The 27,506-nt window shown below is 34.8% G+C and overlaps 2 protein-coding genes across 2 annotated transcripts in view; both read right to left on the bottom strand.

Moving 5' to 3' along the window:
• LOC583267 (histone-lysine N-methyltransferase SMYD3-like) overlaps positions 1 to 27,506 on the bottom strand; it is a 36,258-nt gene that overhangs the window by 7,381 nt on the left and 1,371 nt on the right. Inside the window, exons 2-4 of the mRNA XM_030997190.1 lie at positions 7,683 to 7,743; positions 3,534 to 3,913; positions 179 to 281 (exon numbers count right to left, since the gene is read on the bottom strand). Of these exons, the coding sequence (XP_030853050.1) occupies positions 179 to 281; positions 3,534 to 3,853 (423 nt within the window). The 5' untranslated portion in view covers positions 3,854 to 3,913; positions 7,683 to 7,743. The remainder of the gene's footprint in view (positions 1 to 178; positions 282 to 3,533; positions 3,914 to 7,682; positions 7,744 to 27,506) is intronic.
• LOC105440426 (histone-lysine N-methyltransferase SMYD3-like) lies at positions 18,877 to 23,003 on the bottom strand. Its single transcript, XM_030998154.1, has 4 exons — positions 22,651 to 23,003; positions 20,898 to 21,000; positions 20,506 to 20,616; positions 18,877 to 19,008 (listed from the first exon to the last, which is right to left on the bottom strand). The coding sequence occupies exons 1-4, from the start codon at positions 22,728 to 22,730 to the stop codon at positions 18,892 to 18,894; spliced, it is 411 nt and encodes a 136-aa protein (XP_030854014.1). The 5' UTR covers positions 22,731 to 23,003; the 3' UTR covers positions 18,877 to 18,891.

The following is a 27,506-nucleotide window of genomic DNA, read 5'->3' as shown; positions in this document are numbered from 1 at the left end:
TATGTTTATATCATTATGAAAAAATAAAGAAGACCTGAATTGGTTATTTTACACAACATCAGAAAAACAGTCAATGACATTTCTTTAAAAATATTCAGGGTATTTCCTCTCATGTGCATATCCAGAACATAGAAAATTAAATAAATGAGGTATTTGAGAATAAAATATGTGGTCTCACCTCATCTCCTTCTTTGACATCTTTAACAGTCATGATTTGAAGTTTTCTCCCATCACACACCCATGCACAGTTAGGATCACAGGAATGGTTCAACATAGATGCTCTTAAAAACAGGAACAGTTAAAACAGAGAAATAATAATGACACATTTATTTACACACACAAAATAATTAATGTATGGGATTGGGAAGAGAAAATGTAATAGTTTATTATGCTAATGAAATCATGCTTAACTTACAAGTACAACATACAATCAAAACGATGAAAATTATGGTTGTTTAGAATTGGTTGACATTATCGATAGTGCTTTAAAGGTATTTGTCCTATTTGTAGGCCAACAAAGAAAACCAAAAAAGGTAAAATTCCAACGGCATGTGAAAGATAAAACTAATTTAGAACTTTCCTAATAAAAAATGGGGGCTTGAAAATGTCTTTAAGTTGGAAAATAACGACTACGACTTAGGTGCTACCAAGTCAAAAAGAAAGAGTCTGATTTTCAGACCATTGTACCGAATGGTCGTACGTTTTGAACTGCGCAAAGATTCAATCAGTTTAATTTTGGCCATTACAAATAGTGGGTTATTGATATAGACAAAGGATCATGTACCCTTTACAGCTCATTTTATGTATGTTATTACCAAAGAAGAAAAAAAGCCAGTCAGTCACTTCATAGTGTCTAACAATGAAGTCTAGCAAGTAAACGGGTTTCCTTTGCATACTTTGAATATTAGGACACCGCTAACGTTTAAATTTTACAGATAGGACATACATGGCATATTCATAATTCCTGCAAAGTTCGATATAATTCGATGTTGGCTGCAGAAGGGACATAGTATCTTTAACCAATAGACCAAAATATTTCTGATAGACTTTGCATGCAAAGACGGCCTTGGCATGGCCGCAATTACAACTTTCAATTGAAAATGTCGATCCCAACATCTGATTAAAAAACAAAAGCCACTGTTTCTATAGCTCATAGTCTCAGCTATAACATACCTAAATTTGGGAGAACATAGTGCCCAAATATGCTTGATAGTGCTCAAAGATTAATGTCATGTAGATTCATGATTTGAACGAAATTCACGTTCCCTGGGGCCTAACACGCAAATTAAGACCATTCTGTCATGATACCTTTTAAATAATCGCAATTTTCACTATGATGACGTCATCAAAATAAAAAATAACGTGTACTGATCTTGGAGAAGATTTTCCTAGCAATAACATATCAACATTAGGAAGAAAATTGTTCAATATTTACAGAGATACAATCAATTTTCCATAAATATGCTGACGTCATAATGAGCAAATTCGTATTTTGAGTTCCAAGGTCAATGTGATGAGGTCACGATTTACTTAACGGCCAAATGAGACATGAAATCATATCTCCGACTCATATTTTATCCAAATATAAGAACAAATTGAGGATTCCAGGGCATCCATAAGAGCTAAAATAGATTTTGTATAGCCATGTTTTTGCACATAATTTATATGTTATGTATTACAAGAGCTCGCGCGCACGGACATTTAACTTGAATGGACGCTCATTCCCTTAATAATGGTCATAAAGAGATAAACATGGTATCAAATTGTTTGGGAAAAATGAGAAATATCGTGTCAAAACAAATAAAGGAGGAATTATTTTGCTTTCGGCCGTGACGAACGAAAGCGCGCGCGCAAAAATAAAATGCCAATTCTTATAATGGCGTACGAGCGCGTTTTTTGACCTGGAATTGACCGGACGGATATTGAACTTGATTATGATAAATATGAATGAGAAAGGACTTTCCGTTTATGAAGATATGATCATGAGTTGATTTTCAGAAGAAGAAAAAAAATATCACAAAATGGCGCCTAGATGACGTCATCACTCATGGTCAAGGTTGAAAACCTTATTGTGCTTTGTCCATATGCCTATACATAATGTGTGCAAAATTTCAAGGCATTTGATTGAGCCATGTTCAAGTTATCCTGCTAACAAAAAATTGGTTAGAAATACGAAAAATAATCTAACTAAAACATTAGGTGTTCTGTATTATATACATCCCATCTTAAAATTACATTTAAAGCGCTTAATACAATGTTTTCAAGCGCTTAACAAAACAAGGTACAACGTAAAATAAACATACATCAATAATAATACATAATTATAATAATAACATAACAGATAATTAAAGACTTACTTTAAACAAAACTGCCCTATAAATTACTATTAAACAAAAAATACTTCAAACTTTCCCTAAAAGACTCTACAGATAGGGATTGGCGGATACTAAATGGTAAACTATTCCATAATTTAGGTACTGCAACAGCAAAAGTACGATCACCGTTACAGGTATTGGTTCGGGGACCAGGGGCGTATCGGGAATTAGCATGTGTAGTTGACCGTAATGAACGTGATGGAACAATAGGTTTGAGAAGGTTGTTTAAATATGATGGAGCATACCCATGTTTAATTTTGAATGCCAACAAAAGAATCTTAAACTGAAAACGAGTTAAAATAGGTAGCCAATGAACAGATCTAAGATTAGGAGTTATGTGTTCGTATTTTCTGGTTTGGGTAATGAGACGGGCTGTCATGTTCTGAATACGTTGCAGTGGAGAAATGGTGGAATTCGGTAAGCCAAAGTACAATCCGTTACAATAATCTAAATGAGAAGTCACAAAAGCGTGGATCAATCGTTGTGTAGACTGTCTGTCCAAATATTTTCGAAGTTTACTAATTCTGGAGATACCAAAAGCAGCCGTCCGACAAGTATTCCTGATATGTTGTTTCATGTTCAGTACATTATCAACAGTGACGCCGAGGTTACGAAGTTATCCCCAAGAAATGATTTCCCCATGTTTTTGCCCAGGTTATATAATTTGTATCATATATTGCATCCATGACATTTCACAATCCTTTACGAATTTCGAGACTATTTTCGGAATACTGTTTATTCATAATTATTAATTTTCATTATTCATAATTATTAATTTTCATATAAATAGTTTATTAAAATTCATATTTTTTACGATTAAACAGAATACAAACAATTACTCTAAATTAGTGCATCCACATAAAAACATACTAGGCCTACTATCAATATAACTTGGGTGCTGGTGTGAGTAAATAATATTTTTAGGGGGGAAATCGGAGATTTATATTATCAATATAAAGAAAACAATAGTGGATAGTGAGGCAATGACGTCACAGACTCATGAGTGAGTTGCCAATTTGTCTTGTGATTTTTAAAGTTTTTCATGTCATTAAAAATTCATAAACTTTTTAGTTTCTTATTACTATCGTTCCGATTTTGCTCAAACTTGTCTTAGAGTCAGGTAAAACAATTATCAATCATTATAGTAACAGAAATCACCTCAAGTATATCCCAACTGCAATGTCAATCAGATCATTATCACATATTGAGATGGAATTGCAGATAGTCGCCCCAAACATCTTCAACCAGCTGCTTAGCTCAGGTAAGATACCATCTTCGCAATCCTTCAACAAAGACAGCCATATCTCAAATGCATCCCTTCGTATCTGACCGCTCAGCTTCTCATGATGGGATTCCAACTGGTCTACGGTGGTTGGAAAACAATCCTCATCATCCTGAGTGCATGGAGGGGATCGTCTTTGCTTCTGGATAATATGAGATAGAAGCTGAACTGACTCAGCTAAGTCTGGAGGTATCATGGGATGTCTTCTCTTCAGTGTTTTGCAGTCTTGCTTGTGACATCTTGCCCAGTCTCCTCGCTGCACGGGGTACAAACATCAAAATAAGAATGTGTAGCGACTAATGTTACAGTGCCTTCATTTATATTTCACTGGTAATTGCATTTTCGATCCAAAATGGCTGCCTGAGAAGTCATACAGAGTTCGAGGATTTTGGTATTACGCCATGCCTTCGGAACTGGTTCCAACTGGATTTATTACTTAAAGATGTTATTCATAAGCATTTTGATCACATGATTAATTAACATAGATGTACGCGTATTTATTCATAAGTTTTTAGATCACGTGATTAATTTACATACATGTGCGCTTGTTTTTAACCAATCGCGCTGTGATTGGCGCTCTTCTGATTTTCCTGTGCGCATGCGGGAATCAGTGAGCTTTTTAATATCGGTATACACACATGCTGTTATTGTGTTGATTATTGTACTTGTCAAATTGTTATCCAACGAGGATGGAACTACTTCGTCCCCGGACCATTCCCGGTGGACGTGCTCACCTATTTACATCTTGTACTTTTTGCAAGATATATTTTGACTCTTTGTGTTCTGCATTGACGACACATTAATTCGCCGTGCAGTGAGAATAGAACATTTTTTATCTAACGTTTTTCTCACCTGCATTATTGTTTCACAACCTTTTATCATCGACTTCTTATGATATATATTGTCTTGACATTTTGATTATTTGACCTGCATCGCAAGTTGATCTATTGACCTCGACTGCATCTTTATTGTATTCGATTGACTGTCTCATCACCATCATCAACGAGACCGTCTTCACCAACGTCATCGTCTTCATCATCGCTGTTTTCATCATCGTTGTCTTCATCATCGTTATCTTCATCATCGTCTGCACCATCGTTGTCTTCATCACCGTAGTCATCGTCTTCATCATCGTTATCTTCATCATCGCTGTAGGCCTATATTCATCTAGCGTCGATCATCGTCTGCATTTTCAACGCGATCGACCACCAGCTCATCGACCACCGTTTTCGACGAGCTAGTTTCTACATCTAGAACTTGAATAAGGTCTACTCTAAATTCAACTCCCATGACTCACTTAACGTTAATTATATTGTGATTTATGCTTTGCATTGTTTATCATTGTGATGGTTATTTTGACTGACTGAGTGCCTGTTGTTGATTTTCGTAGACTCTACGCTTAACACATAGGGTCTAGATCTATTTACATGTTCTAGGTCTAGGCCTGGTCTACTGAACTAGATCTGCTATACTATAGGCCTAGTTTAGATCCACCGATATATTGTTGTATTCTCGTGTTGTGCATTCCGTACACATACACAAGTAGAGATTTATTTAGTGTTTTTTTTTTTAACCACAATATTTCGTGCCTATGTAAGTAAATCTAAACGCTGTCTAGCTTAGATTTGAGTAGTATTTTCTTGACTGTTATTATTCATCCAGTGAATGATATTTAAATGACTCTGTTTTAGTACTGTCTTAAGTTGTACTGCACAGGACTCCTGATAGTTTGAGACATGTATTGAGCGATAATCATTAACCATAGTCTAGTGACTAAGTTGAGTCTCCTTTACACTGTAAAAAAGAATTTGTTCATTGGTAATTTTTACGTATTTTTTCCATGTAGAATTTACTAAAAAACATTAGTTTTGCCACTTACGCACTAAATTTAATTCTTGCTAACTCAAACTTTCAATTTAGTAGAACATACGTGGAATATTTAAGTAAAATCAAATACATAAGAACTTTAAGTAATTTCAGCTTGTATTAATTTAGTAATTTTAACTCAAAATCAGAAATTATACGTATTACTCAAACAATTTATGTTGATTATTCTTATCTTTTTAAAGTAAGGACCGATGCAGTGCGTAATAGAAATATTTACATAATTTATGAATATTCATTAAGACCAAATTAAACTCTTTTTTAAATAAAACAATTTTTTTTGTGGTTGAATGAAAATTTAAGGACTTTAAAACATTTACTAATTCATTTAACATGACTAAGCAAAGACAAAACAATTTTTAATTGTTACCCAGTTCAAAACAAATAAAAACTTGATATTTCAGGAAATTGTCAACCAATTTTTCTTTTAAGATGCTACGATCAAGTATATATAAAATTTGGAGCCTTTCAATATGTGTCGAATTGAAGCGTATGTAATAGTTTGTGATGGTGGTAGATATATATTTATATATACGGTTAAATCTTAAATAATAATAATAATAAATTACATTTATAAAGCGCTTAATACAATGTTTCTGAACGCGCTTAACATAAAAGTAATTAGGTACAACGTAAAATAAACATACAGCAATAATAATACATAATTCTAATAATAACATTACAGATAATTAAACTGCCCTATAAATTACTATTACTGATCAACAAAAAATACTTCAAACTTGCCTTAAAAGACTCTACAGATGGGGATTGACGAATAATAATAGGTAAACTGTTCCATAATTTGGGGGCTGCAATGGCAAAAGTACGATCTCCGTAACGGGTATTTGTTCGGGGACCAGGGGCGTATTGGAAATTAGCATGTGTAGTTGACCGTAATGAACGTGATGAAACAATAGGTTTGAGAAGGTCGTTTAAATATGATGGAGCATAACCATGATTAATTTGAATACTAACAAAAGAAGCTTAAATTGAATGCGAGTTAAAATAGGTAGCCAATGAAGAGATCTGAGAATAGGAGTTATGTGTTCATATTTTCTGGTTTTGGTAATAAGACGGGCTGCCATGTTCTGAATACGTTGGAGTGGAGAAATGGTGGAATCTATAAAGCCAAAGTACAATCCGTTACAATAATCTAAATGGGAAGTCACAAAAGCGTGGATCAATCGTTCTGTAGACTGTCTGTCCAAATATTTTCGAAGTTTACTTATCCTGGATATACCAAAGGCAGCCGTCCGACAAGTATTCCTGATGTGTTGCTTCATATTCAATACATTATCAACAGTGACGCCGAGGTTACGAACTACTTTTGAAGGTACGATTTCAACGCCAGCAGCATCCAAGCACGGCAGACTGCAAGAACTTCTAAACTGCGAGGTGATATGTAGTACCTCAGTCTTAAATAGAAGTAGTGTTAGTGATATGTGATTAATCTTAAATAGAAGTAGTGAATGATTAGTGGATGTTACTTGTTAGATTAGATGGGTACCAAATCGTGCAATATGTAATCCTATCATAGCTTTTTTTTAATTATCTAAAATGATTACAATACTTAAATTATTTACGTTAATGTAACTCGATTTAACTGAGTAAAAATTTATTCAGCAAAATAAGTAAAATTCTACTTTAGATGCCGTAGGTGATATTTACTTAATAAAAATAAGGCAATTCTTTTCCTCAATTTTATTGAGTTATTTCGACTATTATTTTTTTTACAGTGTACATTAATGTGCTTTTGGAAGTTATCTATGTTTGATTATTGATAGTAACTACCAAGGGCCTAGTGATACTTTTAGTTTAGTTGTCTGTCACCAGATAGACAGAAGTTTTTTTTTGATAATTCTGTAATCATTGTTTCTTATGTGAAATTAAACCATTCTGTTTCTAATGGCCAACTATACTAAATATAACATAGCCCCAAACTCCGTAAACTTTATATTAATCAATGCTGAGCACCTTAACAAAAAAAAAATCTGAATATTTTCCCAGAAATGGACATATTTCACTGGGACACTGACTGCTTAGATTCTAATATTCCATAGACTTAATTCAGGAATCATTCATTTCTGATATAGGTAATGGGTTTATGTTGGAGGGAACCAAAACAAAAGATTTGTTTTTACCTGACATGATTTATTGCAGTAGCTTACATAATTGCAACTGGAACACTTCTTTAGAGTTGAACTGAAAGTAAGATGAATATTAGAGTTGACTTGAATCTAGCGCTTAGAGACTTCGGTGGTAATAATATCATTCTTGAAATATTCAAAACAGTTTCAAACCTAAACAAATGTCATTAGAATGTAACATAATGCAGTATTTTACTAGGTCCAAACAAATACATTAAATGAAAAAAACAAGAGTAGAATTTTTACTAAAAGTTACAAACTTTAATCGATTCATGTTTACCTCTTTTGAGTTTTGTGGATATTGATAAAGTAATGCTAACTTTTATTTTTTAAGTCAGCATAATGATGATTAATTTAATCATTATTAGACTTCTATATTAGATCTATATTATTATCATGATAATAATTACGATGTTTAATTCAATCATAGACATAGCATTTAATAAATATTATTTATTCTTAATATCATATTGTCATTAAAGTTAAATGAATGATATTCTACACTCAGTGGATTAACCCGTGCTAATTGGCCAAGAAAGAAAAAAAAGTATATGAAAAGAAAGCACATGGATTTCAATATTATATAGGACCCCTAAAATAAGCCTTAAAGACCCTATCACTTCTTATTATCACATTATAACAAAAAATTAAAAATCTATACCATTTTTGGAGGCAAAAATCACAGTAGTGTCCCCTTTTGTTGTCGAACAGTGTATATACATATGGCAATTCTTCAAGGATACATCGTCCCCTCGCAAAATTTGAAGTGAAGACCAAACCTCGCCCACAAGTAGCTGATGTTACGACACGCACACATTGCATAGGCACAGCAGACTCCGCCATTATAAGTGTAAACTTATGAAATTGCTCTTCTCAGCTCAAACAGGCACGAGGCTACACTTTCAATAAGAGGCGAATGATAACGTTTCATTAAGCTATGCAGTTGTTTGAGTTTTTTCATTTTTTTATTGTCCAGTGGGAATTTCCACTGACATTCATAACAGGAAGTATTATGTTTAACCTTTAATCACTACGGTGATCCTTCCGCTATAACCGAACCGGTCCGTTCACCCACGTGCATCTCAGCAATCACTCTCGTTATAACAAGTTGTATGAGTATGTTAAATCGAGTGGGACCTTCAACTGACATTCATAACAGGAAGTATTATGTTTAACCTTAATTGTACTTGTGATCTTTCCGCTGTCACTGAACCGTTCACCCACGCACATCTCAGCAATCCCTCTCGTTATAACAAATTAAATGAGTATGATTTTTTTTCCGCCTAGGGGTGGGAATTCCCACTCACAAATTATTCTTGGATAGCATAACATTTTAGGCATGGACATGCTGTTCTGACACAAGCCAAAGGTAAAAGAAGAGTATGTAGCTATATCGAAACATTATTACTGATGTATGCATATATACAGCCTTTAAATTACCCAGAGACCTTGCAACATTATGATGTGATGCTTTGCCCACTGATTACAACACCCCCTAATTCATACAATACCCCCTTCACATGACAAAGCTTTTGGTTTCTTCAGCCATTTTTATGTATCATCTTGTTGTACTCTGTGCCCTATTAACTAGTCATGAATGTGGCTTTTACTAGAAACAAATTTTAGTTATTCATCAAATCCTGGACCCCCCCCCTAAAACAGGTGCTCTTACCCCCCCCCCCCCCCCCCCCCCCCCGCTTATTCAACGGCTGGCTGAGTCGTTGGGAAATTTTCGGCGCGATTTTCGATTATAACCCCCCCCCCCTCGAAAAAAATCCTGCGTACGCCCCTGTGTGAATGTATGATGATGAAGAAGGAATGATTTAGTCATCAGGGCCCTTTATATCAATCAAGAATTAATCGAAACTGTGTACTAAAGAGATAGGAGTTGTAATTAAATTCAAGTTGCGATTGATTCAAACCAATCCCAACTTTTTATAAAATGGCCAAGATTATTTCAACTTTCATGTGTTTATCTTTTTTCTTCTTCAATGGCAGGAAACCCAGCAAGTTTGAGCTTTATAAGGAGCTAGTGGGCCTCGAGGAACTCTTATCAGACAAGGTATGGATATGTTCTTCTCTTTCCATATTCCTTACTGAAACCGAAAAAAATGAAATATCTTTTTATATACAAGTTTTTAACAAATTCAATGGAATTATAAGATTAAAATATTTGTTTTGTAATTTTCAAATTAGGATCAAGAGACTGATAGTAAAGTGGTGGTGTATTCCAATGGTGATTTCGATTCTGCCAAATGAAAGCCACAAGATGGTCTTTATGATACCAACAATCCCGTTTCGCGACTTAACTGAGAAATACCATTATCACTACATGATGTGATCATGTGAATGTATGATGATTAAGGAATGATGTAGTCATACGAGATACAAGATACGAGATATATTATTTGGTCTTTGCAAACAAGATACAAAGAACTTTGGTTTCCACTGGCGTTACAGTAATATTCAAGAAAATACATAATTAGGAGAAATAAGTACATCACGTTTATAGAAATAGATGAAATAAGGAATAAATACATACAAAAGAAAATGAAGCGGCAAAAATGGTCATTGGTACTTCAAATCATGAGGGCCCTGTATCATAAAGAGTTGCGATGGATTCATTTCAGCTTTAATTTTTTCTGTGTTTTTTAAAACTTTATTGCAGGTAACCATCAAGATTGAGCTTTGGGAGCTCATAGGTCTTTAGAAAATTTAATCAGACAAGGTGTGTACATGTTCTCCTTATTCCAATTCATTATTGAAGCAACATTTTAGTACATACTCTTACGGGAAACAATTTTGTGGTGTTATGTATTCTAGACACATGGTTTATGATTAATCATAACTATCATTCTTTGAGATGTATCCAGTGGGTAGAAACTTAACAAGTACAACAAAATATGATTTCTAGAGTCTACAATATGCAATAAGTGTATTGAGTAATTGTTATGGGGCTGTTATGAGAACATGATGATTCTAGTTTATCCTCTTGAACTCTCTATCTGAAAGCACACCAGTACATGGATGAGATTCTTCAATCTGATACTTGTAACAACTCCATTAATTTCTGTCTGGAACAAGAAGTTGAGGGGGCGATGTATTAACCTGATCTTTGGAATGTTATAAGGTTTGGAGAAAAACACTGTGTCATGAATACTTAACCATAAGTAATAATAGCAATGCCTTCCTGCCCTTCCGTTTTAATGTGCCTTTTGAAATTCTGATGTACTTTATCATGGTGGAGATGCATTAGACCAAGATATTTTGAGATCTATTAAATCAAGCTGTTTAAAAGAAAAATAACAATCGTAAAGCATGGTTGTAGTTAATGCAGTAAGTCTTATATCATGCTTGCTTGCAGTGGTCACATTGAGAAGAGGGTGGTTTTCTATTCCTGACCAAGGTTTATTAATAGTGAAAAATTGATGGTGATTTGATAGTGCGTTTTTGAGAAAATCTGAACACAAAAATCGTACAGAAAGAAAGAAGACAAATTCTAACGAAATCAAAAGGTGATCTGAGGATCAGCTGCAGACCACCTAATTATGTGAACATTGGAAATTGAGTATTTATATTTGTAACTTAAAGAACAAATTTCAGAGAGTGAAGTCTTTCATTTCGTCGTTCTCACCACGAACCGTCCTCTCTAGCAAAATTTGCTATTTTTTCTCCATTTTTCCTCATTTTGTGCATGTACTCATGGTTACCTACATCCTTAATTTCAGAGTGTGAATATGCTTGGTTACGTAATACCGTAATCATCACAAAGCGTCCGCTCAGCGATTATAGGATTTGTCTGCACCACGAACCGTCCTCTGTTGCGCGCAGTACCAGGGCCTTCCATTCAATTTGTACACTGTCAGGTTGCGCGCAAGTAGAGCGGACGGTTCGTGGTGAAATCGCGTATCGTGATTTTATTTTTCCACGAACCGTCCTCTCTGTTTACAAACCAATTGTAGCAAAAATCCTCCAACTCAAGAGAATATAAACACACTGTATACAACTTTAAGACCTAAGCTCTCAAGTAGTCCCATTGATTTTTAATATAATCTATTCTAAAGTCTAACAATTACCGTTTCAAAAAGTCCTATCTTTTAAACGCGTTTTCTTCAAAACTGACTTTCGCTAGGAAATGCGCAGAGAGGACGGGTCGTGATGCGAGCGACAATTTGTGAAGTAATGTTCATTTATTGATTTCATTATGGGCTTGTGGATATACTGAAGGTCATGAAAGTGGGCGAAAAGATTGAGATTAGAAAGTAGCATGAAAAGTGAGTAAAAGAAAGTGTCTTTTGATTGTATACTGTCGAGGTTCACAAGGCATCAAGTTTTGGTGATCTTGGAGCCCTGGCCAATCTGTTTAAAATAAGTTTATTTTTCTCCATGTATATCTAAAGGTATACTGATTTGATTGTGTATCAGAACTGGAAAAAAGGAAGTGAAAGAAGAGCGATCAAAATCATCATCACCATATATATATATATATACACTTGCACAACACACTCACCAACTCATACACAAAGATCGTTTGAACAATTTTTCATTTTAAGTTTTACCTTTAGATTTTTTTTTTGTTCTTGTTTTTTTTTAGGCCGCCATCCTTGTCAAGCTTTGTTATGATTGCGGTCTCCTGCACTTTTCCAAAAGAATAGTTCGGATAATACTTTAAATTTATGATAATATGTTATGGAAATAATAAGTTTCGTTATTATATGGTCATATATTATGTAAAAAAACATTTTGACATGAAGAAATTATTGTTTGTTTATGTTGTATTATACCTTACATGTATATTATGTTCTTTGTTATTCAGTTATATTTTATTTGGAAAAAATGCAGAAGTAAAATCAAATCAATCAAATCAATCAATCAGAAAACAATTGAATATGAAGAGTGAACAATATTAGAAAAAATTAGAAAAGCCGAGACAAGGAACGTGAGAAATAGTAAACAATTAAGAGTGAATGGGAAAGGGTCAAAAATAAGTGAGAAAGAATGACGGGGGAAGAGTCGCCAAAGATATGAAAGTGAGAAAGGAATAGCAAGTGACGATAAAAAAGCATAAGGAAAAGGTGAGAAATTATGCGAAAGGGAATTTCACTGATTGGGAAAAAAAATCTAAATTTATAAAAAGAAAATGGGATGAGCACATGACAACCCTTGATGCAAGATTGATCGAATGTATTGAAAGAAACTAAATATGCAGCCAGTTTGACTTGTTAGTGTGTCCATCAACGTTCATCTTCATTCATGTTCGTTTTCCCTTTCACTGTACCTGTATTAATGTGGTAACATTTTTCTTCTCTCATACTTGGATACTTCTACTCTTCCTTCTCCAGTCTCCACTTCCTATAGTTCTTCATCTCTACTTCCTTTTTTACAAGTATATTGACATTGTATATTTCTCTGATACCAAAATTGTATCTGAATATCTCTTGCTCTCAATTTCTGATTCAATTCCCCCCCCCCCCATCTCCCCCTCCCCCCATCTCTCTCTCAAAAGAAAATTAAAAATTAAAAACCAACACGACAGTTCAAGTTGGCTGTTTCTTTATTAAGGCATGCGAGCATGTCTGTGTACAAGTAAAATGTTCTTTACATAAAAGACACTAAGTGGAATTTTGATTATTGTGTATTATTACCCGTTTCAGACATCTGAGCTGGTCATTTACAAAACCGTATTGCCCTAGTTTTCACTAGCAGTGGGAACGGAGGGGTATATTCTTTGTATTTTCCTTGGTCTCCCTGCGCGTATTGACTTTGCGTGTAGAGAAGAGTGAAAATATACCTTGGTATTTTCCACGGTCTCGCATCCGGGCATCTTGTATTGACCGCGCCGTATTTTGTCATTTTCATTGCGCATCTATTATGCGTACGAGAACCTGTGCACTTTGCGCGCACTCTATTGTGACGTAATAATCACACCAAATGCACACTGTTTGCAGTGTAACGAAAATTGTGTCAAGCCGCGGGATGCACAGTGCTGGTTTGACAAAGTTTGTTCAGTTCTTGAGATTGTCATGGTGGATGTCTGTATTTGCTCTAGATGTCTGATTTGGATAACAATAAAAATATTGACTGGCTTAACTTTCGGGGGATATCAGAAATATTGACCGCGCTAAGACCATATTGCCCTCGTCTTTCGACTCGGGGCAATATGATCTGAGCTTGGTCAATATTTCTGATATACCCCTCAAGGCCAGTCAATATTATATAATTATTACCCGTATCAGACATCTGAGCTGGTCATTTACAAAACCGTATTGCCCTAGTTTTCACTAGCAGTGGGAACGGAGGGGTATATTCTTTGTATTTTCCTTGGTCTCCCTGCGCGTATTGACTTTGCGTGTAGAGACGAGTGAAAATATACCTTGGTATTTTCCACGGTCTCGCATTTTCATTGCGCATCTATTAATATTATGCGTACGGGAACCTGCGCACTTTGCGCGCACTCTATTGTGACGTAATAATCACACCAAATACACACTGTTTGTAGTGTATCGAAAATTTTGTCAAGCACTGGATGCACAGTGTTGGTTTGACAAAGTTTGTTCAGTTCTTGAGATTGTCATGGTGGATGTCTGTATTTGCTCTAGATGTCTGATTTGGATAACAATAAAAATATTGACTGGCTTTACTTTCGGGGGATATCAGAAATATTGACCGCGCTAAGACCATATTGCCCTCGTCTTTCGACTCGGGGCAATATGATCTGAGCTTGGTCAATATTTCTGATATACCCCTCAAGGCCAGTCAATATTATATAATTATAACTACTACTACTAATAATAATAATATGACAAATTTATATAGCGCTTGTGACAAAAGTTTCAAAGCGCTGTACATGTACACACATCAAAATTACTTCAAACAAAACATCAATGTTACTAATTAACATTACTCAAATTACCAAGAAAACAAAATATTTCTAACATAACTTAACGAATTAACATTACTTAAATTACCAAGAAGATCAAACATTACTAACATTACTAACGAAATTAACAAAACATGTAAATTCCTTGGAAATTAAGACATTATATCAGCAATAGCAATAATTTGAAAAGACATAATGAAGGCATGGTAATATTTATTCGAACTAAGTGCTGCCTAACGTTGGTTCCATTTAGTAAACGTTTCTAGCTCGAGTTGCATTACAATTTATTTTAAAATATACCTGCAAAAAGGATACAAATACATGTACGATGTATTCCGAAGTCAGACTTTGGACCAATTATCTCTTCAATTAGGGGAAAGCATGTACATGACACTACATGTAAATGTAATTTCTCTTCGACTTCTCGACAAAATATGATACCATTTCTGAAACTTATTTATTCAAAAATATTTATAGATGATGACAATGTTGGCCAAAGCTGTTTTTCACATTGGTCACATACAAAATATCAATGAAATGAGGCAACCATAACAGTTTATTACAGGGATATTAAATGGACTTTGGACCAATTATCTCTTCAGTTAGAGGAAAGCATGTACATGACACTACATGTTAATGTATTTTCTCTTCGACTTCTCGACAAAATATTATACCATTTCTCAAACTTATTTGTTTAAAAATATTTATACAGGATGACAATGTTGGTCAAAGCTGTTTTTCATATTGGTCCTGTATATACACGGTAACATACAAAATATCTATGAAATGAGGCAAACATGACAATATATTATTATTAAATAGAATTTGGACCAATTATCTCTTCAGTTAGAGAATAATAATAATTATATTTGCTCATATAGCGCCTAACACTTACTTTATCAGAAGTCTCTAAGCGCTCTACAATAATGCAGCATAATTACCCTGGCTTTAGCAGTGCAGCTGTTACGCGCGCTGCATTTCAAGGAATAAATTCCTACCAGGTACCCACTACATGTAATTGTATTTTCTCTTCGACTTCTCGACAAAATATTATATCATTTCTCAAACTTATTTGTTTAAAAATATTTATACAGGATGACAATGTTGGCCAAAGCTGTTTTTCACATTGGTCCTGTATATACATGGTAACATACAAAATATCAATGAAATGAGGCAAACATGACAATATATTACTATTAAATAGACTTTGGACCAATTATCTCTCCAGTTAGAGGAAGCATGTACATGACACTACATGTAATTGTATTTTCTCTTCGACCTCTCGACAAAATATTATACCATTTTTCATACTTATTTCTTTAAAAATATTTCTACAGGATAACAACATATTACAGGGATATTAAATAACATATGAAATAACCAGCGAATAGAGACATGGATATAAATGTATACATTTACAAAATGAGGTTATCCAACGATTTGAAAAATAGTATTAACAAAATTTAACTTCACCGGAAATGTAATTAATTATTTCACCATTAGAATCAGAATCTCCCCCCAGCACACTCGTAGGAAACAAGACACGACATACCATTCCGGTGACGTATTATACTTAGGGCACACAAAAGTAATTTTTTATTTAAATTGGTGGAAATTAAACACAACACATATGCATCCATGGTGTCACTGGTTATTTAGTACATTAATGAAAATGCAATTGTTTAAAAAGGTGTTTAAATGAAAGAAAGAGACGTTTAATTCTGCTAAATACTAGGTAATGAGTTCCATATAACACCTCTTTAATAGAAGTGGGCCCTGTTTTATCAAACTTGTTATCAATAACAACTGCAACATATGTATGGTAAATCTGCTCACAGTCAATCAATTTCAAGGATTTCAGTAGCTTATCACAATGATCGGAACATGTTAATGAACAAAAAGTGTTATGAAACAGGCCGCCCTTGTGTTCAAATTTCTAGATTTACAAACTACGATGACTACATTTCGAATTGATTGTTTGCCAGGTTCTCAAACTTGTTAAGTCTCTTGTTGTTTCATTTCGATCTCACTCTCACTGACACTCTGTCCTTCCATCTTCAGTATTTCCAGTATCATCTATAAGCCTTTACTAGTACTACAGAGAAATTCTTGTATTCATGTTGACATCAGTGACTGCATGTTGCTGGACATGTATTATCTGCAGGTAAAGACAGAAGGGGTGGCCTTCGGGGATGCATTATCAATTAGCAATGCATTATCTAAATCTACAGAACAGTTTTTGCACTAACGGTGTCATCATCAGTGAATGATGTGGGCCATGCGTTACCTCCAAAACACTCTTTGCCTGAAAAAAACAAAATAATGAATTAAGAATAAACAAATAAATACCTCCTCCTAGATCAGAAGCAGAACTAGATGGATGTTCGATTGCGCAAAGTCGAAAATGATACCTCCGCCATAGAGCGATTTACCAAAACAGAAGCAATTTTTAAAATTCAAGTTTGATTGTAATCCATTAACAGGTTCTCAGAATATCTTGATTACAATGCATCGGATATATTGAGTGCAAAGTTTACTGGCACGATCGTGCGTGCCAGTAAACTTCGCACAGGAGACCATTTGGCCGGCTTTTGTCTCTAAAGAGAGGAACCGACCCTACACAAATAAGGCGCTAACAAACGAAAGAGAAAGACATGTTTGGTCTAGGATTAAAGTAGGTCAAATTCCTTTCTTTTTGATTGAGAACTTGTTCATCTACTGTCCTAGCTAATTGATATCAAGGCTTCGACCTGACTCGGTTCAGAATCCAAGTCAGAATGTCGGTACAAAACGAACTTGCTAATTATGAATTGTATTGGGATTTTATGTGCCTTTTTTCAGACAAAACTACCTGTATAAAGATTGTTCACGGAATCAGATGTACAGGGTGGAAAAATGGGGTTCGGGAACCTGAAATTATTCTGGATTTCACTGTGTATCCTATGGAGCACCACCATCTACCCCTAACCCCCCCCCCCCCCCCCACCACACACACACACACACACACACACACACCATCCCAAAGAGGAAGCAATTACTGTAATTGCACGATTCTACTCTTCTACTCCACTATTCAAATAAAAGTCGAAAGTTGTCAAAACAACTGAATGAAAAACTCCAAAAGAAAAGTTCATTACCAATGAAAACATCCACCATAATCATAATATTGTAGTCTACATTTAAATTCAGTCCAATCAATTAGGAAATATAGTTAGTTACCTCTGTGATATATCTTCTAGCCACTTGAAATCTCTCCAGGTCGAGCAGTAGTTTACCCATTACCAGGAGGTGCATCCCCCAATTGTGACTGTACGGTCCATAGTGATATCTAAATCAAATAACATACACATTCAGCCATAACAATATGGTTTTGTTAACTGTACGGTGGGTTCTAGGACAATCACCCCCCCCCCCCAAGAAAATTACCCCCTTGCACAATTACAAGTGCATGGCATCCACCCGTATCTTATTCCTTAGTATTCTTGCAAGTGTTTACCCACAAAACGCCAAGCGCCATATGTTATCAAGCCATATTAGGGTGAAGATCTGCTGCCACTTCCTCAGTCTGGTCGGTATTTATAAAAGCTTTATAAAAGATACCATTTATGGTCTGTTCGTTATTTTTTTTTAACGAAAAAAAAAAGATCATGTATCTAAATAGCACTTATTGTTCTGTGTAATGTGTATAATGAGACTAGGTTCATTATACTCGAGTATAATGAACCTAGTCTTACCTGTAATGCTCTGTGATCAGCTGTCCAATCTCAGCAGCTTTCTCCCATTCTTGTAAGTTCATGTATGCAATAAGTGCTCTATGTCTGACCCTCACCAGGAGATAATGATTGAGTGGAATACTGCTAGAGGTGTCCATCGGCTTCAGGTAGGGTACACAGAGCTGTAACACTTTGGCACAATCTAAATATCACTATTAAGAAAGATTAAACCCATTCAATGAAAACTATTCGAGATTGGGACAAAGAACTTGGAAGAATGTATATATAGAGAAAATGAGAAGACTAACATGGGGTCAGTGAGTTGGGAGCATAGAGCAAAGGATTAAGGAGAGAGAGAGACAGAAACACACAGACAAGGAGAAAAAAGGGAAAAGGAGAGCACTGAAGAGAGAAAAAATAGATTACAATGAAAGGTATTTGTAGAATGTAAATTGTGCAAATAAAAAAGCGACCTAATAACTCTATGATAACGACAACAAACACATAATGAGAAAACAGTCATTGACTAGATTCCTTCAGGTATTTCAACTTATTGACATTGACAGGTTATATGGTAACACAGTGTAAATAGTCATTTTCTAGATAAACTTTAAATGGCAAAAAAAAGGATATCTTGTGACTTCGCTGCATCCTGTATTTGCTCTGAGGATTTCATCAGACTTTGGAGCTCTAATTCACCTAAACCATCATCTACTGGACCCGAAGCCTGAAATATACAGAAAACATTTAATCATAATGTAAACAAAAATTAGCTTCACAATATAATATTTAAGGTGTACTTAATTTCGATATTGGCGTTGCATTTGCTTGTGCCTCTCTTCTCTTTTTTTTAAAAATTTATTGTTTACCCTTGATTTGTTACTCTCTCAGTGCATCAGGTTGACCTCATTGTATAAACCTGACGAAGGAATTTTCAAAATGCTATTATGTTATTGTGTTTGTGAATTTTCTAATATGTTATAATATATGTGTACTTAATTTCCATTTTGGCGTTAATTTGCTCGTTCCTCTCCTTTCTTTATTTTCTTATTGTTTATCCTTGATTTGTTACTCTCTTTATTTGTCCTTATGCTATATTTTTACCAGTCTTCTGAGTGCATCAGTTGGTTGGGCGGAGGGACCATTACGGGCAGTGATTAAGTTTGCTCTCTTCTTGCCTGTCCGCCATCTTTTGCGCTCAGAAGATTGCTACAAAAATGTGTATTCGTATGACCTTTGTCTTTCTAATTCTGTAATCACCTATGATTATATTGCATTGTTGTTATATTTCTTGAAAGTGTCGAATAAATAATAAATAAATATTTTGTTTTTTATTATTTTGTACTGAAATGCATATATTGCAAGTTATGTGCAACAATATCTATATGGACTTTCGAAATCACTTATTATCTACTGGTAGTGCATTACTGGGAATAGATCCATGGAGGTATCAACTGTCTTGGCTAATGTATGCACGAGCATAGGGTACTTGAATGTGATATCATTATTTCAAATTTGAGTGATAGTAGAAAGTAAAGCAGTACGTGGATCTTATTGTTGCCCAATACATTGTTTCACTACTTTGAAAATTGGAAGTTATAATCAGGAAGGTGAAAGAAAGGAGCTGAAACTCATGTAATTTACTCAAACGCATTAATGAGTTCTAAAGCGTAACGATGGGATGTGTAACATTCCACTTGGCTTTGAAGTTCCATGCTCTGAGCCGCTCTCCCACTGAGGGGAACTTCAGAGGCCAGGCACCAGTTTCACGTTTATTACAAAATATTAAATTACCAGCAAAATTTCAGTGTAAACTATAAACTTGTAAGTGTGTGTTCACTTGTTCTACTCATTACACATTGAACAATTGATGAGAAATCATTGAAAGGGACAGCGAACAGTTGCTGGGATACCATGTTCTGATGTAGGAATTCTAAATACTGATATTTCATGTGCTTTTTTCGGCGGCTTGGAACATGGGATCAAAGTAAAGAGGCTTGATTCCACTCCTTCTCTTTCACTTCCCTGGTTATAATGGTGCACACTCATTTATGCAACCCCAGATATTATCCCGAGCCATTAATACAGTTCAAGTTAAAAGATGTTAGTTTAAAAAAAACTATCTATACCACCAACCGTACACAACTGGAATTTTATTTTCAGGATCTTTTGCAACATTTGAGAATAGTTAAACAAAGAACGAAACTATAAAGTTTAGACTCACATTGATTTCTTCAACGCATTTCACACACTTGCAGGTGAAGTGATATTCCTCTTCCAGCTTAGCCTGTCTCTCTTTAGCTGGGTTGATGACATCTACATAGCTGATTGTACACTAAACCAACGAAAACAAGATGTTAGGATCTTAAATTATACATGTAATTAAAGCACATATTATTTTTATAGTACATGTACAATTAAAAATCATCATGTTTTTCAAGGTCATAGATTTACTCGATTCATTTTCATATGACTAGACTTACCAGCACATTTATGGATGCCGACTATTTTGATCTTCCAAATTTGTGACAAATATCTAAAGAGGAATTACAGCAGTTCTTCATAAATGTTGGAGTTTCCAGTGGTATAATTTCAGAATAAAATATGTGGTCTTGCCTCTTCTCCGTCTTTGACATCTTTAATGGTCCTGAGTTGAAGTTTCCTCTCATCAAACACCACTATACAGTTATAATCACAGGAATGGTTCGCCATGGATGCTCTTAAAAACAGGAACAGTTAAAATAGAGACATAATCAATGACACATTTATTTAATAACAATAATAATAATGATATTCAGTTTGTATATAGTGCTTATTACAATCACTAAGCGCTTCCAAACTTGGAGATTATTACCCCGGCTTTAGCTGTGCTGCCATTACGGCGCTCTAGCATTTCAAAGAATTAATTCCTGCCAGGTACCCATTTACATCACCATGGTTGAGTGTGGCAAATGTAAATCAATGTCTTGCGAAAGGACATTAGTGCCATAGCGGGTCTCAAACTGCGGACCTTGTGATCGACAGTCCGGCGACTTAACCACTCGACCATGGCACCTCTACATAAACAAGAAAATAAATATATGGGAATGGGAGAGAAAAGGTACTAGTATATTATGCTAATTTAATCATGCTTAACATACAAGTACAACATACAATCATTTATTTAAACAACATTTGTATTCCTATACAGTTCTAAATTTTAATGAAAGAGCTTGCTGAAAAGTGGAACTTTTATCACATTTTTGTTTCCCTTTTGGAATTCTAAAATGGACACATCACTTTTTTCAGATAAATCCTATCAGGAAGTGCTCCTGATTACTTGTCATACACCAAGAAATAGATCAAAAGAGGTGCACCGGCTCAGTGGTGGAGCAGTGGTCTGGTAACCGAGAGGTCCCAAGTTCGAAACCAGGTCAATGTGCTTGTGCCTCTTGGTAAGGTATTAAAGGCTTAGTCCACTCCAAAAATAACTTGCTTTCAAGAGATGCAGAAAAACAGTAGAGACAGAGCAACAAAAGTTTAAGGAAAATTGGATTACTAATAAGGAAGTTATGAATTCTTTAAAAAGTATGAAAAACCATGGAAAAAATGTAAATAACTAGACAAATTGCCAAATTGGTTATGCACTTTGTGACGTCATTGCCTCACTAATTATCAGTTACTTGATATATTTTTATCCCATTAATTTCTTCTTATTTTTATCCCCAAGGACTGATTTCCCCACGCCTTTGCCCAGGTTATATGAATTGTATCATATTGCATGCATGACATTTCACAATCTTTTACGAATTTTGAAATATTGATACTATTTCGGAATACTGTATATTCATAATTATCAGTTTCGTATAAATGGTATTAAAATTCACATTTTTTACGATTTAACAGAATAAGAAAAATTACTCTATATTATTGCATCCACATGAAAACATATCAGGCATAGGGTATCAATATAACTTGGATGCTTGTGTGAGGAAACAGATTTTTAGGGGGAAAATTGGAAATTTATATTATCAATATAAAGAAAACAACTTGGGGATAAAGTGAGGTAATGACGTCACAGACTCATGAGTGAGTTGCCAATGTGTCCTGTGATTTTCAAAGTTTTTCATGTCATTACAAATTCAAAACTTTTTAGTTTCTTATTTGTTATCAGATTTTGCTAAAACTTTTTTTGATTGGTTTGTCTGATTTTTCTGCTTCTATTGAAAGTACGTTATTATTGGAGTGGACTTAATTGCCCTTTAATCCTCATTACCAAATCTCTTCGAGAGGACTTAAAGCTGTCGGTCCCCTGCTTATTTACTTACAAGCATATACATTCGTTCTTAGAGTCAATAAAACAATTATCAATCATAGTAACATAAATCACCTCAAGTATATCGCAAATGCAATGCCATTCAGATCATTATCCATTATTGAGAATTCATTGCATTGGATCGCCCCATACATCTTCAACAAGCTGCTTGGCTCAGGTAAGACATCCTCTCCGCAAAACTTCAACAAAAGCAACAAGCTCTTAAATTCATCCCTTTTTGTATCACTCAGCTTTTCATGATGGGATTCCAACTGGTCTACGGTGGTTGGGAAACAATCCTCATCATCCTGAGTACATGGAGCTGACTTTCTTTGCTTCCGGATGATTTGAGACAGAAGCTGAAGTGAGTATGAGTGTGGCAAGGGATATATTCTCTTCAGTGTTTTGCAGTCTTGCTTGTGACATCTTGCCCAGTCTCCTTGCTGCACGGAGTACAAACATAAAAATTAAAATGTAAGCCGTACCCAACGACAATCTAATTGAGTCTACCAACAGCCATTAATGGGACGTGGTAACATTGTTCAGATGAGAGAAAATGGTGCTAATGTAGTGACTTTAATGCTAGATGTACAATTAAAGATACTCTGAAAGTTTGAGTGTTGCTTGACCGCAATTAAATTGGGAAAAACTGATCTATATCATTATTTTGAATAAATTTTAGGTGAATGTAAATCGTCACAAACAAATGAATAGGCTTTATATACCATTCATTTAAGTGTTGACATATTTTTAAGAGTCTGATTTTTGTCTTATTTTCATGGAAAACATTTGGAAAAATTCAAAATACAAAAAAATACGCATTTTGTTTATCAACATTCAACAATGTTAGCGGTTCACTTTAAAAATACTCGACATCTTAAATACTTTTTAAATCATAATTACGTGTAAAAATCACTTCATTTAACTTTTAGTAGAAGTATAGACATATCAGGATTGATGGATTATTTCTGATGATTATTTTTGCATAGTTCCTGCAATGACCATTAATTTCAATCAACCATGACCTTGAGCTTTGTTGGTCAACAGAACCTGTACAGTACTTAGGGTATTTTATATCTGCAGATTTATATCATGCTACAAAATTGAGTTGAGAAAATAAATTGACCAAACTACAGAAACTCCTGGATAACTGGAGAAGCATAAACCTTACAATATTTGGAAGAATCGTTGTTATTAAATCACTGGCTTTAAGTATATCAGTTCATTTAATGATGGTAGACACGATTCCACCAAAGTGTCTGAAAAAATTGAATAAATTAGTTTTCAATTTTATTTGGAAATCCAAAATTGACAAGGTAAAAAGATCCATCCTTACTCAAGATTATAGCCAAGGGGGATTACGTCTGGTTAATACTGAGAAACAGATACTGAGTTTTCGTTTAAGATGGCTTGGTAGATGATTGGATGACAGTAAAGGTCCATGGAACGATATGTGTAATTATTGATTTGATTTGCTCGGTGGTGTAAATATTCTGTTAAACTGTAACTATGACCATAAATTATTCGATGTCCAGAAATTGCAACTCCCTGATTTCTATCTGGAAATATTACAAGCCTGGAATTATGTGAAAGGTTTTACTTGTAGTGAAAATTATTCCGTACAAGATACTTTTTTTCATAGGCAAATAGTATGGCATAACAAGGATATTGTTTTCAATACGAAGTCTTTGTTTTATGCAGATTGGTTTGGTTGTGGAATAATTTATCTAAAGGACCTCTTTAAAGAAAGACATTTTTTGTCTATTAAAGATCTGTCAGTACGCCTTGAGACAAAAAAGCAAGAAAAATCTCTTATTCGATTATACTAAATTGAAGAAAGCTATTCCAAAGATATGGTTCAGTGGTCTTACCAAGGAAGAAACTAAACCAGTCTATTATAATCACCCTCTTGAAATTCCTTAGTTTAAATTTGGAAGAGTGTCTTTACCTATCAGTGACGTGAGCAGCAAACGTTTCTACAACCTGATATCTTTTAAACATACATTCAACAACAACAGGTGCTGTCTCTTTCGGGAAAATATACTACAAAGAAATATTGACTGGTGTTCCGTGTTCAAAAGGAATTTAACATATACAAGGGAACATCGCTTAAGGGAGTTACAACATACTACCTGTTAAAAACAATCTTTACAAATGGAGATTAACAGACGACAGATACTGTCACAAGTGCCATGTCATAGAGGACATAGTGCATGTGTTTATCGAATGTGAACAGAATAAGAATTTCTTTGATTATATCAAACATGTTGTAAAGTACACTTTTAATATTGATTTTGTCATGGATATCTCCTGTTTACTTAAGATTAATATTGATAGCGAGATAGACGTTGTAACAACGATCAAATTCTGGTGTATATACAAAATGTTAGTCAACCGAAATAAGTATGGATTTAATGAAAACCGTTTCAAACTAAGATACCTATTTGAAAGAGAAATAAAAAACAGAATTGTTGTAAATCAGGAGCTTAAAAAGCCAGACCAAAGATTGCCAAAGAAACTGTTACAAGCACTTTAGAAGAAAATATTATATAGTTGAGAAAAACAATATGTGATTTTATTGATAACATTGTGCGTCAATTGTATTTTTTCTCACAACTTTATTTTGATGTTTGAATGTAAATAAACACCTCTTTAGAGGCACACAAAAAAATAATAGTAATGTCGCTACATTGAATGGCCAGGAAGTGTGCATTAAGAATAATCTATAATGTCCACTTTCGTTCCCACACTAACCACTTATTTTTAAAGTAGCTGAGCGAAGGTTTCAAAAGGCTTTTAACCTTAATAATGTTGGTATCATTGCAAAGTTAGTGTTACAACCTTTTTAATGGTTCATATTTAGTTATCAAAAATTGTTACAGAATTAACTTATCTGCTATTAAAAGTGAAATTACTACCCGATTTTTCAACCCTTGATTGGCCCGCTATTATGACGTACGATTTGTGACGTATGAGGTTGGGCAAATGAGCGCGAGAGTGCTCCCAAAAGCTCTCACACAACTCTCGCCTGCATGTATTATAGTATACAAATGCCACTCGAACGCTAAATATCTGATCAAAATGTCCGAGCTCGAAGAAGAGGTTTTACTCGATTTAGAATTCGAAGTTGATGAGCACAGCTCCACAACTAGTGACACTGGTACTGGTATTGATAGTGACGACGATGATGATGGGGGTGTAGGAAGGATGGAAAAAAGAGAACGATTCGGAGAAGACTGCGTCGATGCTGGTGCAGGTCAAATGATAGCATATCAGCACGAGGTGGCTGAGCTGCCAGCCGCCGCTCAGCTCCCCCGGCCCCGCTCAACTGGCGATCGATCTGTCATGCACCTTGTCACTGGGGTGACAAGGTGAGACATTTTCTAATTTTTCGGGATGTTTAGGGCTTTTTAGCAAATTTCACGTATAACAAAACAAAGACGATTAGATGTGAGATTATATTTGGCGAAAATCAATTACAAATATGCACCATTCATAAATAGAACTGCAGCTGCAGGACATAAAAATGCAAAGGGACGCTCATCATTATGGTCTCTGTATATAATCTACAGCAACACTATCACTATCAGTATCACGGCAAGGCATGATGACCGAACAAATGCAAAACATCTCAGCAAATTACACAGGGTATTTGGACAAATCGAATTGCACGATTCACCCCTTGTATTATATAACATAAATTTCCTTAATATTATATGTAATTACATAATTTCTAGAGATTGTTACTGCACTTTCTGGTCAGGATATGAAGCATGCAAAGTCTGGATAATGTATACGTATAGGCCTATGCAAAATACCGCACGCGAGCTGTGCGAGAGGCGAGCTTGAGGCCTAGAATTGCGATCGTGCCCAACCAGTGACGTCATAATCGGCCTACTGCGCGAACAAAGTGTTCAAGCCACGAATAGAAGTTTTAGAAGGTTCTTGTAAAAAGCTTCTTACCGCGTTTCATTTATATTTACAAGACTTTAGAGCAGAATGTGTGTTCAAATTGGTCTACGCTATCCGGACATGTATAATTTGCCCATTTTTAGTGATTATGTGAAATTTCTTCGCCAAGCTTCTTTAAAAGACAAAATTCTTAAAATTAATGATTCGTATTCTTGGTACCTCGGTTTCTTTATGTTCCAACTAATGAGTTACCTTTTCCCGATTTCCTCCATTTCTCAAAAAAGTAACAAAATATATTCATACCTTACTAGACAGCGAACCACTTCCACACTCCTCGAATGAGAACAGCTTTCGCACACAAAACAATTATTTACACCGGTCCAGTATTTTGGAATAATATAGATCCATCTCTTAAACAAAGTACCAATCTATACACATTTAAAAAAAGAAAAGATTTAACTTTTAAACAAATATCCATGAATAACGGTTTGTTTGACTCTCGACTCGATTTCTATTTCCATAGACTTAATTCAGGAATCATTCATTTTTGTCTCGCCTGAGTAGCAAAAAGCGAAACATAGGCGCCGCTTTTCCGGTGACGGCGTCAACATTTGAAATGTTAGTATAATTTTGAAAGTATAAGTCCTTATTCAATTAAACTTAAACCAAAGGTTTATCAAGCATCCCCAATCATGTGAGTAGAATTTCAGGTCACAACATTAAGATCAAAGGTCATTTCAGGTCAACAGACTTGGATTTTGTTTTGGCATCATCATCGAAAACTTAACCTCAGGTTAAGTTTTTGAATTTGTAATATTATTTTGGAAGTATAAGTTCTTATTCGATGAAACTTAGAAAAAATGGTTATAAAGTATCTCCAATCACGTGTATAGAATATGAGGTCACTAAGTTAAGGTCAAAGGTCATTTCAGGTCAACAAACTTAGACTACGTTGTGCCATCAACATCAAAACTCAACAAAAGGTTACGATTTTAAATATTTATCATAATTTTGAAAGT

The sequence above is a fragment of the Strongylocentrotus purpuratus genome, unplaced genomic scaffold, assembly GCF_000002235.5.
Source record: "Strongylocentrotus purpuratus isolate Spur 01 unplaced genomic scaffold, Spur_5.0 spur5_scaffold_4, whole genome shotgun sequence".
Classification (NCBI taxonomy): Eukaryota; Metazoa; Echinodermata; class Echinoidea; order Camarodonta; family Strongylocentrotidae; genus Strongylocentrotus; species Strongylocentrotus purpuratus.
Note: the sequence above shows the minus strand (reverse complement) of the source record. Positions and strands in the feature narration are given on the sequence as shown.